This window comes from Aulonocara stuartgranti (genome assembly GCF_965226115.1).
Source record: "Aulonocara stuartgranti genome assembly, chromosome: 7".
In the NCBI taxonomy this organism is placed as follows: Eukaryota; Metazoa; Chordata; class Actinopteri; order Cichliformes; family Cichlidae; genus Aulonocara; species Aulonocara stuartgranti.
This window is the reverse complement of record NC_138945.1, coordinates 14,058,834-14,075,110: the sequence shown is the minus strand read 5'-3', so window position 1 is coordinate 14,075,110 and position 16,277 is coordinate 14,058,834. Positions and strand designations below refer to the sequence as shown.

Genomic DNA, 16,277 nt, shown 5'->3' with positions numbered 1-16,277 from the left:
TAATGAGGCTAAAAATGGGAATTCCAAAGCCAAAAACATGGTTGAAACCCCAACGTCATCTCCATGGTCAAAACTGATCACAGTACAGCAAAAATGGAACAATAGATCAATCAATCAATATTTTATTTATATAGCACATTTGAAAAGGACAGTGTCCATCAATGTGCTTCACACAAGGTAGCAAAGCAGATTACAACAAAAGCAACAAAAACAGTTAAAAACAATTAAAACCAGTAATAGTTACAGTTACACAGCACAACTGCAGACCAGGTGGAAGACCGAACTAATTTGCTTCAAACGCTAGATGGAACAGCTGAGTTTTTAAGCGGGATTTAAACGATTGAATGGAATCTGACATGCGGACATCGATAGGAAGATATTCCAGAGTTTGGGTGCGGCCATTGCAAAAGCTCGGTCCCCTCTGGTCTTTCGTCGCGGCCTTTGTTGCACTAAGAGCAGTTGGTTAGAGGATCTGAGCGCTCTCTTGGGGCTATACGCGTCGAGAAGGTCTGTTAGGAAACTGGGCGCCAGGTTATTTAAAATTTTAAAAGTACACAAAAGGATTTTAAAAATGAGAGAGAGAATTGGAGGCCCATGTACAGAGAATTGCAATAGTCTAGTCTCGAAGTAATGAAGGCATGGATAAGCTTTTCAAGGTCTTTATGTGGAATATAGGGCTTTGCCTTGGAGATTTGATGTAAAAACTCATTTTCACAACTGAGGCAACTTGTTGGTCTAACTTGAGTGAGCTGTCCAGGACCACTCCAAGATTTCTAACGGTATAAGAGAGATGGCTGGCATAGGACCCCAGTGTATTAGTTAGCTGGTCCAGGGGAATGGGACTGTCAAAAACAATAATTTCTGTTTTAATTTCATTTAGAGTTAGAGAGTTTTGTAATAGCCAATCTTTTACTTCCCGCAGACAATTGAACAAAGGCACTAATGAGGACTGGACATCCTGATTCAGGGGGAAGTAGATTTGGATGTCGTCAGCATAGTAGTGAAACGAGATATTATGCTTTTTGAAAATGAGTCCCAAAGGCAGCATGTATAAAGAAAATAACGTAGGATAGATGAACGGATATTATTTCCACACAGAACAAAGGCTGTGTCGGTCAACAATATTTTGAAGTTATTTATGGTTTTGTACATATAAATTCTATTGTTTATAGGAATGGTGAATTTAATGTATTATAAAATTACAATTACCACATTAGGTTTGAAGCTGCTTAGCTCAGTAGGGTAATTGGGGGACTTCAAAGCAGAAGGTTGCTTTGTTTATCCATACCTACTGTAAAATTTATCTTACTAGAAATTCTAACCAGGCATCCAGGCAATGTTGAACACATTACTTGAACCAATGTCACAGTAATGCCCGAGACATCGGTTCAACTTTCATTTTAGAGCCTCGACTCGACGGCAAGAAAAAAAACAACAACTAATGGTTTTCTGGGCAGTAGAGATGTTTACACGTCCAGCAAATATGCAGCAATATTCTTAAATATGTTTAATAATGACAAATGTGACTCAGATATTCACCCCTTACATTTGGCTGTCGAGCTGCTAAATCATTATTTGTTCTAAGCAGGTGGAGGATTTTAAAATGAACATTAAAATCACTGTACCACATGTCAGAATATTTACACTTGTCATAAATTAAAAGCGTCATTACCTGTAGCAGTCAACATATTTTTACTTTAGGTCTAACAGTTTACTTTTTCCACTAAAGAAGCATTTAGCCTTGTGAATATTTCAGACATGACTGCTATATAATTACTGTAGCTTGACTCGCACTACGACACACATCCGCACAGCCACGCATACACATGCACATCTACACACAAACACACACTTGTAGGCAAGGACCTGGATGTGTGTGTTCAGCTTGCTGTGGCTTACTTTGCCTACTTACGCTGGGCTGTCACAGTGCCTCATGGAGGAGGATACACCGCCCCCACAGGTCCTGCTGCACTCCCCCCAAATGGACCATGGCCCCCAGCCTCCATCCACACTCTGAGGCCAGGTACCAAACGCAACACATTCCCCCTGGTAGCACCACTGGGTGGGGAGAAGCAGAAGTATCCACAGAGTGGAAAACTTTGGTTATTACATATCTTAATAATTTCTTCAGACACACTGACCAGCTTCAAGTTAAAGAGGCCCATTCTCACTATAACATACAGCTTATTTCGTCCAATAATTAATTCTCGTGTGTCTCGTGACTCTTCTATATTTATTTAATGTTTCCATTATGGGAAGTTATTTCCAAGACAGGTGAGGCAGAGAAAGAGCTGAACTACGTTTCAGGAGTAATCATGTTAATCTGTTCAGAGTTGTGGGGGAAGAGGGGATCAGAGACTTTCCTTTGTCCCTCCAACTGTGTCAGTAGGTTAATAACCCTCTAGAGAACGGTACAGTCAAGGTGAGGGCTAGGCTGAGCTGCTGCGTTCTTTATCTCTACCTCTCATTTAATTTCTGAGATGCTGTCTAAACAAGATTAGCAGTGTGGAGAAAGAGAAATGTGGAGGACCAACTGATACGGGCACAGAACCTCAGCGTTAACTGTAAGTTTATTGGTCAATCTGAACACACAGAAGAAACGCAAAGCTCCCTTCTATTGGTTAATTCCTGGCTGTCTCCCCTCCCGCTTTCCCTTCCCCCAGTCTCTACCTCTATCTCTGTCTGGTCCTGTTGGAAGGGCCTCTCTCCATTACACGCTGGGTGAGAAATGGCTGACATTCATATTCCTTTGAAGCCGTCCCCAGCAGGGGCAGACAGAGTATGCCACTGGCTCTCCTAAAGCTGCTCCAAAAGCTGTTCTAAAGCCCCCCAGGCTCTACCTGGGGCCCCCTGTGTTGTACAGGACTCTGTCCGTGGGCCCTGGTCCTCAAAGGCTCCACTGAGCTAATGGTAATTATGGGTGACAGCTCGTGACACTCTCCTATTCTTCCCTTTTACCCCTCGGACCATCCGGTGACAATGGTTGCCTTAATCCGTGTTAAAACAGTCTCCCCTAACCTGGCTGGCATCAGCACTCGGCTGATGACCTAAAGCCTGGCCTGCTTACGTCTGTGAGTTTGTGCATGTGTGTGTGGGTGTGTGGTTGCACCAAATGCATGAGTGCACACTAGTGAGGTACCACTAGCTACACACAGAGAAGAGAATAAAAGTGCTTGTTTCACATCACAGGTCACCAGGTATTAAATATAGCCGCAGTGCTGAAAGGGCAGGTTCACCCAAATTCTAATTTAAAACATATAAACTTCTAGATGTAGCTTGGTCCATCTGGCAGCCTATTTTCACTTGGAAGAAATGTGTATTCCCTGACGGTTGCTGGCTGTCGTTGGGTGAAATCGGTCACTGCAGGCCACTGAACCAAAAACCTCCTTGTGACTGCTTTGGTCATGAGCAGATTGCCGCGGTCACCCATCGTTAACTGACTCATATACAAACACTTGCTAACTAAGTGCAGAGCGTTAGTGAAACTTGAAAAGGTGCAATGCAAAGTGCATAAAATAAAAGTTGTGTTACCTCTGAAACCAGCACATTTCAAAAGGCACAACTGTGAAGGTAAACAGTGTCAGTTTCCAATTTGTATCACACTCCTGACATTTTCACAAACACTTAGAGGCTTAGGTGAGTGTGTGCAGACAAGTTGGCAACTTCCATGCAAACTACGGCTGACAACAGTAACCTGCTGGCGACCAAAGCAATCGCAAACAGGTTTTCAGTCAGACATCATGTACTTCATTGTGACCAATTTCACCCACCTACAGCAAACAGTTGCCACAACTCACTAAGCAGGCAAGCAACTCATAAGTATTTTAACTGTCAATCTCTGGTGACAGGCAACTTGTCTCCAAAGTATTACAGTCAAAATTGGATTTCCCACAATCACTCTCAGACATAGTGGCAAAGGTTTGCAAGTAACTGCAATCTATTTTATAAACACAGTCAATGTTGTAACCAATCTGAATCAGTCTGTGCTGATGAGCGCAATTCATCTGCGATGTGGCTCTTTCTAATAGAGTCCTTGACTTGACTGGTTACCAGCTGGTTGTATTCTGGTTATATTCCAATATAAAAGGGACAGCTCAGATTGAGCAATATGGAGACAAAGTTGAGATCATTTGGACATGTGCAGAGGATGGATAGTGGATATACTGGACAAAAATGTGGAATATGGAGCTGCCAGGCACGAGGAAAAGAGGAAGACCTCAGAGGACACTCATGGATGTAGTGAAGTGAAGGAGGACATGCAGAAGTTTAGTATGCTAGAGGAGGATTCCAGAGATAGAAGCAGATTGTCCACTGTGGTGATCCCAAAAAAGGAGTATGTGAAAACCAAAAGAAGATAAGAGTCAAGTTGCCTAGTGCAGGCCATTTGTATTTAAATAACTATCCCACAGTAACTATCACTATTTCAGGAGGGATTTCTGAATTTCTGAACTTTCATATCAATGAGCTTCTGGCTATACTGAAAATGCAAGTAGTTAATGTGAATTTCTCTTTAGTTTCAAATTTCTGTGCATGTAGATGGCAAAAGATTTGCAAGAGACCGTAACACATTTATGGCTTCCTTCACTCTTTCTGAAATGGAGGAATTTTAGACCACTCTTCTTTGCAGAATTGTTTTAATTCGGCTACACTGAAGGGTTTTCAAGCATAAATGACCTGCTAAAGGTTAAACCAAAGCATCTCAATTTAATTTGAGACCAGACTTTGGTTAGGCCATTGTAAAACCTGTAGTTCTCTTGTTCTGGATTCATCTTTGACCTACTAGATGAGGATTTTTGGAGTATTATGCTTTGTCCATTTGTGGATAATGCTTCTCATCATGGTTCACTGGACTCCCAAAGCCTTAGAAATGGCTTTGCAATCCATCCCAGAGTGATAGATGTTAATGATTTTCTCTCTTTATTCAGACAGGTTCAATTTAGGTGATTTCTTGATTCATTGGGTCTGGCAGTAATCACAACTAGGTGTGTCTAGTGAAACTGAGCTCAGATTTCCACAAAATGTGGTGAATCGCAGTTAATTAATGATTGAACAAGTTTGGGCAATTACTTTTTCACACAGGGTTGGAGGGTTTTTTTTTTTATCTCTTTTTCTTTCCTGTTAATAAATGAGATCATTTAAAAATAGCATTTTTGTATTTATTTGAGTCATCATCTTCTAATATTAAAAATTGTGTATCTGGAAAAAAACTTTAACCTTTAAATGTCTGAGAAACACTAGATGACTTACCCCTTTTTCAATGTTGCCTGTCTGGCACAGGGTCCCCTCTGCAGCAGGAATACTGTTAGTTACACAACGGTTGCTTTTGCTAAGGCACCAGAGCTCTCTACACACTTCCTAGGAAAGAAGGCAAAAGCAAGTTGGTCAGAATAAATCAATTCAGCAAGCTGGGGGTGGATTTGTTAAATAAGGCTAAAAATGATTTATCAGTGGCCTTTTACTGGTTTTCCCTTTTAGTATTTTTTGTGCAGTCTGACAGCTGTGAGAACAACAAAAAAGAATGGCATGGAAATGTGTCTATAAATCCATACAATTCCAGATCAAATCAGAGGATCAGAGATGATGAGACCACATCAAGACTGCTATCTTCAAGAGCCCATATGCTTTGGATCATAGTGTATTTTGAGCAACATGCTAAGGGTCACTGCGTGTTTTTAATGCTCTCTTATGAGAAATGAAGAGTCAGCTAGATCAACACCATGACTAACGTTTGCTCATGTTCATCTCAGGACCACATGGGACCGTGACATCAGTTCAAGAAATCCAACTTTGGCTTCTTAGGGGAAATAAAGAGTGAGCAATAGGCCTCCCAAGTCTTAGATAAAGATGGCTTGTAGCCTAACAAATATCCTTAGTATTACTGATTTGTCTGCGTAAACATCATCACTCTTCAGTACAGAACGGAGAAACCATTTAGATTATTGAAAGAGAAGAAATACACTGTTAAGTTGCCCCCAAATAAATAACTGGATAAAGTGAGCACATGATGTGCTGCACAACCAAGACTGGATTTCCTGTTTAAGTAAACTGGGAAGTCTTAACTTCAAAGGTTTTTATAACACAACTGAGTAGAGCAGAAGAGCAAGCTCATGAAAAAGAATAACGAGCCAACACGTAGATTCTGAGCCCAAAGGTCAGTAAATATCCCACAGCTCTTCAGCTCCTTGAGCCTATCCAGATTCAATAATGCAGCTAACTGCCAGTCTCTGGTTGCACCGACTCCCCTATGCCAGCTGGTTTTAATATGCCACCCCTACTGCTCCAGTCACTATCTCAGCCATGGTAAAAGGTCACTGACCGGGCCTCAACAAACATGGATGCGGGGCTGATAGATTTATGTCAAACGAGAACAAGCGGTCAGAGACACTCAGTAAGAGCCCCACTAATATCAAAAGATTGTTTGTTTTTCATATGTTTCATAAATTTTATGACAACCCTTGGTTCAAGGATTTTTATAATCTATAAATTAAGCCTAACCCCCTGAAGGCATTGTGGTCCTTAACCCTGGGAGGCATATAGACATATATATATATTGTGAACTGTTGAAGTACAGTGATTTTGTATATACAACTCCCTTCTTAGATTGTCTGAAGTGACTTCATCTTGTCCATGTTTCCAGATTTGTAAATAGGATAGAATTAAAGTGGTTGTATACAGTAATATAATGATATACCATTCAAACAATTCAAAACAAACATCAACCTCCAAAATAATCACAAGTTTTAATCTTACCTCTCCAAAACTGTGTGAGAAAAACCAGACAAGTTTAAGCATCATAAAGAATTTTTTTAAAATTAGGAATACCTAATAAGCTGTTTGTTCATATATACTGTATACATGATCCGCATGCAGTGTATGGAAGCAGTGCATTTTTCTGGCTGCTTCTTACTAAGTCAGTGTCACAACTTTTGTCAGTGATAGCTGCCCTGTGATGTTCTTGTGTTTTGCTGCCACTCTTCCCAGCTCTGACTCATATATGCACATGCAAAGAAAGATCCCAAAACTGAGGCAATTCCTGAAAATGGAAATATCAGTTTCTTTTGATATTGTTGAGCCTCTGTGAATCATGACACAAGAATTGCCTGAGGACAGATACGGAGTAATAGCATTTTCAAAGCTTTTTCCAAACATGGGACAAAAAAAGCAAACCAAAAACTTGAGGAAAATAGTAAAAGCTAGCATTTTACAGGCATGCTAGACTACCTGGAGACAGCAACATTTTGAGCATGGTCACATGCTAACAACAACAATGTACATACAATAGCTTAGCTTTGCGTAGCAAAAAAATCTTGAGATAACAAAAGACCTTGAAATTTGTCTCTTGGTACAAATATCAATGAATATCTGAGGTTTTTTTAAGATATTTCAAACTGGACCATGGTGGTTTCCCCAGACAACTATCAGTGCCATCCTTACAGCCGTGTAGCTAAAATGATTTAAAATAGTTTGGGACTGTTGGTTTTTGATATTGCTGGTCATAGAAAATGTTATGCCTTTTAAACCTAAGCAAGTTTGTTGAAGCAGGCGCCAGGTCACAAGAAGGAAGCCAAACATATCGCTTGGGTAAAATCCCAAATAGTATGTCGTGGAAACGTTTGGTACATTCTGGGTAAGAATTGGCTTAAGAAACCAGATTCTTCCATTTATTAAAGCTTTGATCTTTTTCTGTGGTTACATCCATCCTCTCACTGAGGGCATCGATTTCAAAGTATGAAATAAATCTGATCGTCAGACGAAAAACTCCAATCGAGCTCTGATAAATCAGCGCCGGAATTCCACCCTTTCATAAATGGGTGTCTTTCTTGGCAATCTAAAACCACAATTATGAGCTTAGGAGCCAAAATAACTGAGCGTTGATTTGGGCCTTGTTGTAATCTTCTGTCAGATATTTCTTTCAATGAAAAGAAATAACTCTGTGATCTCAACTAATCTGTCCTCTCTTCCATCATGTGCCCAATTTTCTATGTGATGCAGAGCAATATTACATTACTGTCCATTAGATATCAGAGGAATCTTTCAGCTGCTCATTTAAATGTGTGGTTGGTTCTTGTCTTTCACTGCCTGTGTCGCCTTGATATTAATAAAAGTATTGTCTTCCTCTTCACCCCCATCCATCCATCTTCATCCGCTTTATCCGAGGCCGGGTCGCGGGGGCAGCAGCCTAACCAAAGAGGCCCAGACCTCCCTCTCCCCAGCCACCTCCTCCAGCTTATCCGGGGGAATACCCCAGGCCAGCTGAGAGATATAATCTCTCCAGCGTGTCCTGGGTCTGCCCCAGGGCCTCCTCCCGGTGGGACATGCCTGGAACACCTCACCCAGGAGGCGCCCAGGGGGCATCCTTGTCAGATGCCCGAACCACCTCAGCTGGCTCCTTTCGATGTGGAGCAGCAGCGGCTCTACTCTGAGCCCCTCCTGGATGGCCGAACTTCTCACCCTATCTCTAAGGGAGAGGCCAGCCACCCTTCGGAGGAAGCTCATTTCTGCCGCTTGTATCCGCGATCTCGTTCTTTCGGTCACTACCCACAGCTCATGGCCATAGGTGAGGGTAGGGACGTAGATCGACCGGTAAATTGAGAGCTTCGCTTTTACACTCAGCTCCCTCTTCACCACGACGGACCAGTGCAGCGTCCGCATTACTGCAGCTGCAGCCCCAATCCGTCTGTCGATCTCCGGCTCCCTTCTCCCATCACTCGCGAACAAGACCCCGAGATACTTGAACTCCTCCACTTGGGGCAGGAACTCATCCCCGACCCGGAGTGGGCACTCCACCCTTTTCCGGCTGAGAACCATGGCCTCAGATTTGGAGGTGCTGATCCTCATTCCTGCTGCTTCACACTCGGCTGCGAACCGTTCCAGTGTGAGCAGGAGGCCATCACCCGATGAAGCCAACAGAACCACATCATCCGCAAAAATCAGAGATGAGATTCTGAGGCCACCAAAGCGAAAGCCCTCCGCCACTTGGCTGCGCCTAGAAATCCTGTCCATAACCTCTTCACCCCCTTTTAATCTAAATGAGGAAATAATGAAAAAACGAGTTTTTCTCTTACTTTTTTTTTTAACTTAACACTTAAGGTTAACCACACTCAAAGGCATGGTAAGACACAATATGGTTAGTAAACTGGGATGATGAAGTACATTTGTACATTTTCACACACTCATTTAACCCTCTGCAGGAGTTTCCTCAGGACCTTGGACTAAATCAGTCTGTTTTTACCACAGGGAGCAGGGTTTAAATGAAGTTCTGTGTTCCATTCTATTTATCTATTTTCCAGTTTCAGTGCCCAGGTTGGAAAGCTGTAAACCACAATCAGAGGCAGCAGTACTGAAAACCCACCCGTGCTAACTGTTGTTGCAGTTGTCTGTCATTTGCTTTACATAGCGCAATCTTTGCTGCAAACTCTTCTGCATTACAACCACCTAATGCACTGGAGTCCGGAGTATGTCAGTGGACTCATTTGGTCCAATGAAAATGACCAACCATCTCAAACAACTTTTTTATTTCCTTGTGAAAGTGTAATTTGGTTACTTGGTAGTTTCAGTGTCCAGATAAATTAGATAGTTATTAAAAATAAGAGAGTGTGTAGGGATATATTGCATGTTTTTTTATATTGCAGTTAAAAGAAATCAAAATGTCAAGAAAACCAATAAGTGCTAAAGAGATTGGCATTTCTGCATTTACTTTTCAGACAGCTCAGCCCTTTCCAGATGGGGATATAATATGGGGGCTATAAGGTCAGATAACAAATGTGCAGTACAATTCTACAGACCTGATGGAAAGTTATTGACATCACAGGTCCATTTTGACAAATCGCCAACATGGAAAGACATGTTACAGTAGATACTAGCACTTCCTGTTCGCACTGTAGCCACATAAAAGTTTTTAACAATGATAATTACACAACATTAAATTCTGAAGGACTTTTTTCTTAGTTATCTTTAATTACTTGTTCTACAAATTTTATAACTTTCTCGTTCTACAAAATCTTTAACTTTAAGTGATCCCTTAAGAGTCTAAAATCTGAAGATGCTCAGGTTTGCTATGACAGAGCAGTCATGTACTGTTAGTTACACAACATTTGCTTTTGCTAAGGCACATCCTAGGAAAGAAGGCAAAAGCAAGTTGGTCAGAATAAATTAATTCAGCAGGCTGAGGGTGGATTTGTTAAATAGAGGCAAAAATGATTTATCAGTTGCTCTTTGCTGCTTTTTCTTTGAGTGTTTTTCTTGGTGTTGTCTAACAGCTGTGAGAACAAGAGAAAAGAAGGCAAATGACATGAAAATGTGTCTATAAATCTACACAATTCCAGATCAAATCAGAGGATCAGAGCTGACGAGACAACAATGAGACTGCAAGCTTTAAGACCCCATATGCTTTGCATCATAGTGTGAAGATGCTCAGGTTTACTATGACAGAGCAATTTTAATGATTCCAATGATTATATTCATTCTTAATGGACACTGAAGATCACACCAATATATGCATAATATTTCTATGTACAATACTAAGCAAAACGTCTTGAGTCACCCATCTTTATTTCTTCTGTTTCTTTTTTCCTCTTTCTTTGTTTCCCTTCTTTATTTCTTCTATTTTCCTTCCAGGGAGCCGACTGGCTTGTAATATTTTTTAAAAAGGTCTTGAGCAATAATTCTTCAGTTGTCTTCCAGTGTCCTTTTTTTTCTTCATTTAGACATTGGTTGCTTTTTCACTCATTTTTTAATCATTCAAGCATAAACAGCCTCCTGATTCAAGGGATGAACAGTTGCTATGTCTACACATAACAGAAAACTTAGGAGAGAGATACAGCAGTCTGCTGCTGTGTTAAAACCCGATGGAGGCTCTGTCATGGTCTGGGTGTACATTTCAGGGAATTATGTTTATTATTTCTTGTCAACATTGTTAGAATTCTAAATACAGAAAAAGGTGGTTATAGCAAATATCGACTTTCTAGCTCATTAGAATTCTACAAACTGTGTTTTTACCTTATATTACATTTCTATGTACGTTTGCACATTTAATAAATTACTGTGCCTGTTTCTAATTACTGCAAATATTCAAGGGGTTGTTTATATCCTTATTCCACTTTGAAAGTAAAGTCTAGCAATGTTTGGGTATTGTACCTACTGTGATATATATTTCACTGTGAACTCTGCGTTCCAAAACTTGCGTTTGGGAACTAGAAAATTTTATTTTAACTGCCCTAGACATAATATAGGAGAGAGATCCCATTTTCTCAGTGTAAAGAGGAAGAATCAGGAGGAGAGTAGTCTGAAAGATGCTGGTTTCTTACCCCATACTTGCACTGGCGTGAAGAGGTTCCATACTGGAAGCGACACTGCTCATCTGCATCATACACCTGCCCCGGGGCCACTGTTGGGTACAGGAAGTCTCGTTTCAGAGGTTCATTGTCCAGACACGTCCCCCGACCTGAGCTGTCAAAAAAACAAACCTACAATAGGATTGTTTCTTACACAAAGAAACCTTTCTACACTTGCATAATAGCCGAGTTAGAGATGCCAAGACCAGAACAATTAGAGTCAATCCCCTCTGAGACCTTTGCTAGTTTTCTGTGACTCCTTTAATTTTAGTACCAAACTACTGTTATAGGACGCTTTGACAAAGATCTGAAAAGTCATGTAATTAATGCTGATATTAGACATCAACGCCTCTTCATCAAATGAAGTGTTGAAGCACAAGCAGACATTTTACCCAAGGCAATAGGGTGCAGGCTGTCAGCCTAGAATGGCCAGCCCTCCCTGATTATATGGCTACGTGCTCCACTATTGTGTGTATGACTCCTTAGACTGAGCCCACCGACTGCCAATTAAATGACAGTTGAGGAAAATAAAGAAAGAAATCTGGAGTTAGATTTGGATCTTATGTCCAGACCTAGGATTGTTTAGTCTGTTTTGTCAAATAAAAATATGTACAACATGTACACCACCAAAAGCAGACACACACACGTACACACACACTGCAATTTTGTATTCTAGGAGTTAAAACAATGAAAATACTTTTACCAGCACAGACACTTGCTGCCATGAGGTTATAAAAGTTTTTTTTTATGAAAGACTACATCCACTGGTCTTCCCTGAGTCAGAGGATTATCTCGAGGCAAAGTATTACCATGACTGTTTACTATAAGATAAGATAAGATAAGATAACCTTTATTAGTCCCACACATGGGAAATTTGTTTTGTCACAGCAGGAAGTGGACAGTGCAAAAGTTATGAGGCAAAAATTAGAATACAATAAGAATAAATACAGTACACAACTGTACAGAATAGAATAAAATAAAATACTATATACAGTAGAATAAAATAAAATAAATATACAATAAGATAAAAATAGAATACAAATACAAATACTATATACAACTGAGTAAAAATACAACGATGACAGAAAGGATTATTGCACTTGGTATTATTGCATATGTATGGATGTGTGTGCTTGATCAGTTAAAGTCTTTATTATGGAGTCTGACAGCAGTGGGGAGGAAAGACCTGCGAAATCTCTCCGTCCCACACCGTGGGTGCCGCAGTCTCCCACATAAGAACTATGTGTTCCTTCCAGATGTGGCAGCTGTAGCATGCAATGGAATGCTTCTCATCCCTTTAAAGGCAAAGTGGGCTTGGTGACAACAACATTGTAAGTGCTACACATTATGACTGATCAAACTACAACTTGGGCCCAGAATGAAAATGAGGGGAAGAGTCAACAATAATATTAAGATAAATTAAATACCCGGATATGATTAGCACAACACAAAATTTGGTAATTTGGTTTTCAAGATTAAATCTCTCCAATTATTTTTGTAGACAGCATTTTGACTGACGTATAAATTTATGTAAAAATCATCATAAAAATTCATTTAATTGACTTTCACATTGTAACTACCTGTCTAAACTCACAGACTCCTGGTGCTTGAACAAGAATGCATAAACAAAATATATTATATATAATCTTTGTTTACATACCAAATAGAACTTATTGTGTATGTTTTATTTTCAGCGCTGAAGACCAAGAAGAGCAAGTCATCCTTCTTTTCTCTAATCTTTTCTATCTTTTCTAATCTCTTCCGTTTCTTGCATTTTTAATGCTCTATTCTCTGTTACTGAAAGGAATAATGTTTTTTCTTTACTCTTGTCCCTCGGAGGACCCTCTCATCACAGGCAGAGGCAGAAAAGCCAGACTATGAGGCCCCCAGACACCCTGTGTACTAAGGGCAAGCCTCAGTATTTATTAGTTTGGAGAGAGACAAAATAGTCAAAGTTTAAACATAGAGACTATTATTTGACATCGTCGCAAAGGCTTCCTGTCCAGTGGATTTAGCCAAATTCATTATGCTGAGCGGAAACGTCTTCTAGCAAGCAGGAACTTCAGCTATCCCTGTACTCTGGGACTAGTCATTCACGAAGATATTAAGCCTGCTGAGTGCATCCAATAAGTTGTGAGGCAGCAGTATGTTTAAATCAGTATAACCTAACAATTATTAACAAAAGGTACACGTTTAATATGAAATTCATTGCAGTATGTGGTCTCGGAGAGTTTAATGAAGCCAAACTGCTTTCCTTTTAACATTTAGAACAAACTGGCACGCAAACTCTGGAGAATAAACTATGACTGAACTGTGAGCACATTCATAAACCATTCGTAAAAAACCCAAACAAAGCACCACATATTGCTCGAGCAAGATGGTGAATCTAGGCCAATACCACAGCCAAAGTTGTTTACTTGGCAGGGAGATGCATGTGCAATATCCAAAATTCTGATTGAGGGGGAGAAAGGGAGGATAATTTGAGTTTACAGACAAAACACTTTTGTAAAAGCAAAAGGCAATAAAACTAAAACCTAAAACGCAGATCGATACAAATATGCATATAATATAAGTTAAGCAATAGTCTATTCTGCTCAAAGGTGAAGTAAAAAAAAGCTTTGTCTCTTTTGGGTACTTCTTTTTTTTTTTTTTTTTTTTTTTTTTGTTAAATAGTGATTCTCGGATACACGAGCCAGAAATCGTTAGGAACCCGGCAGCGCAGAGTAGAAGCAGCTCTTTGTGTCCCATTTGGAAGCTGGCATTTAATACTGTCATCTCTGTCACAAGTGCTGTTCACTACCCTCCTCTAACAGCTTTCAGCCGGAAACATCATCTGACAACCACAGCAGCTATTATCCGCTTTCTTGGAGGGCCTCGCTAACTAAACATGAATACACAAACAGAGGAACACACAGACACACCGCAGACTTGTAACCAATACTTCACCACAAGGTTGCAGTTATGAATTTGCTCTCATGGTCTTAATACTGAGAAATGAAGCTGAACTGCAGAGAAAAAAAAAGTGTGGTGTCTATGACTGCAAAGAAAAGCTGTTAGTACTGAAACATTTACGGCCCCTTTGGTTTCATTACAGGAACAGACTTAAAATGGACTTTTAATCTTCTCATGGACCTTAAATTGGAGGCTTTTTCTTATTTTCTGTCAAATGTACAGTACTATGCAAAAGTCTTGAGTCACATCTCCTTTCTTCATATTTTGCTAGTAAAATGGGGAATAGGTGAAGCAATTTATTGAAAACAATTGCAAACAAAAATGAAATATAGTATTTAGGAAAAATCTAAAAGTTTATAAGTCTCTCTTGGGAGTTTGCCTGAGAGAGTGTGTTTTCTTATGAACATCTTCTGGACAGCCACCCTTCCATTAAAACCATTTCAGAAAACACTAGAGGGGTCAGATGCATCTCTTAGGTCCTGTGTCAAGTCTTTTACGTGTCAGTCAGTTACATGGACTAGACTGAAAATAAGTGAAAAAGCAGCCAGCTGGAGAATGATTGCTCAAGACAACTCACAAATGGAAGCAAAAGACAAAGAAATGACAAGTGACTCAAGACTCTTGCACAGTACTGAATACTGCAACAATAACAGATTTGCATCTGAAACATTGCTGAAATTTCAATCAACAAGGTCAGCATGTTTGTGCAATTAAGCAGCATCATAAAGACAGGATATATCCAATATGATTATCTCAAACATACAGCAATAAAGACATAAACATAAAAGACATAATTTTCTGCTTCTAAACTCTGAGGTTATTGCACTCGGCTCTGAAAATATTGGAAATATGGTATCTAACCAGATTCTTACTTTGGACGGCAATACCTTGCCATCCAGTAACACTGTGAGGAACCTTGGAGTCATTTTTGATCAGGATATGTCCTTCAATGTACATATTAAACAAATATGTAGGACTGCTTTCTTACATTTGTGCAATATCTCAAAATAAGAAATATCCTGTCACAGAGTGACGCTGAAAAACTAATTCATGCATTTATTACTTCTAGGCTTCTTCTAGGCTATATTTCTCCTATATTTGCTTCCCTTCAGTGGCTCCCTATTAAATCCAGAATTGAATTCAAAATCCTGCTCCTCACATACAAGGCCTTGAATAATCAGGCCCCATCTTATCTTAATGACCTTGTAGTACCATATCACCCCATTAGAGCACTTCGCTCTCACACTGCAGGCTTACTTGTTGTTCCTAGAGTATTTAAGTAGTAGAATGGGAATCAGAGCCTTCAGTTTTCAGGCCCCTCTTCTGTGCAATTAGGCTTAAAACTTTCCTTTTTGCTAAAGCATACAGTTCGGGCTGGATCAGGTGACCTTGAATTCTCCCTTAGTTAAGCTGCAGTAGTGTAGGCTGCTGGGAGATTCCCATGATGCATTGAGAATTTCTTCTTCAGTCACATTTCTCACTCACTATGTGTTAATAGACCTCACTGCATTGAATCATACTTGTCTGGCTCTTATCTGTCTCTCTTCCACAGCATGTCTTTTATCCTGTCTTCCTCCCCTCTCCACAACCGGTCGCAGCAGATGGCCGCCCCTCCCTGAGCCTGGTTCTGCCGGAGGTTTCTTCCTGTTAAAAGGGAGGTTTTCCCTTCCCACTGTCGCCAGTGCTTGCTCATAGGGGGTCATATGATTGTTGGTTTTACTCTGTATGTATTATTGTAGGATCTACCTTACAATGTAAAGCGCCTTGAGATGACTGTTGTTGTGATTTGGTGTTGTGTAAATAAAACTGAATTGAATTGAGTTGAAATATACAAACCTGTTTACAAACGGCAACCAATCAAAAGAAGTATAGCTTAAAGGGAATGTAACTACAAAAGCTTTTTTCAGAGAGTACATAAACTAAAGGGCAACACCCCGGGCTAATATGAGATAAATAAGGATTACTTAAACCTGAAAAGTATCTAAAGAATAA

General features: G+C 40.1%; 1 protein-coding gene and 1 long non-coding RNA gene across 4 annotated transcripts in view; one reads left to right on the top strand and one right to left on the bottom strand.

Annotated features, from left to right (window-relative positions):
• Positions 1-16,277, bottom strand: part of adamts6 (ADAM metallopeptidase with thrombospondin type 1 motif, 6) — a 75,053-nt gene that overhangs the window by 39,541 nt on the left and 19,235 nt on the right. For all 3 annotated transcript variants that reach the window (XM_082539452.1, XM_082539453.1, XM_082539454.1), the window contains 3 exons: positions 11,307-11,448; positions 5,248-5,355; positions 1,913-2,058 (listed from right to left, as the gene is read on the bottom strand). In XM_082539452.1, coding sequence (XP_082395578.1) covers positions 1,913-2,058; positions 5,248-5,355; positions 11,307-11,448 — 396 coding nt within the window. The remainder of the gene's footprint in view (positions 1-1,912; positions 2,059-5,247; positions 5,356-11,306; positions 11,449-16,277) is intronic.
• Positions 2,409-16,105, top strand: LOC309710193. The gene is made up of 2 exons (XR_014277678.1): positions 2,409-2,564; positions 15,838-16,105. It is a non-coding gene; the product is annotated as an uncharacterized lncRNA (long non-coding RNA).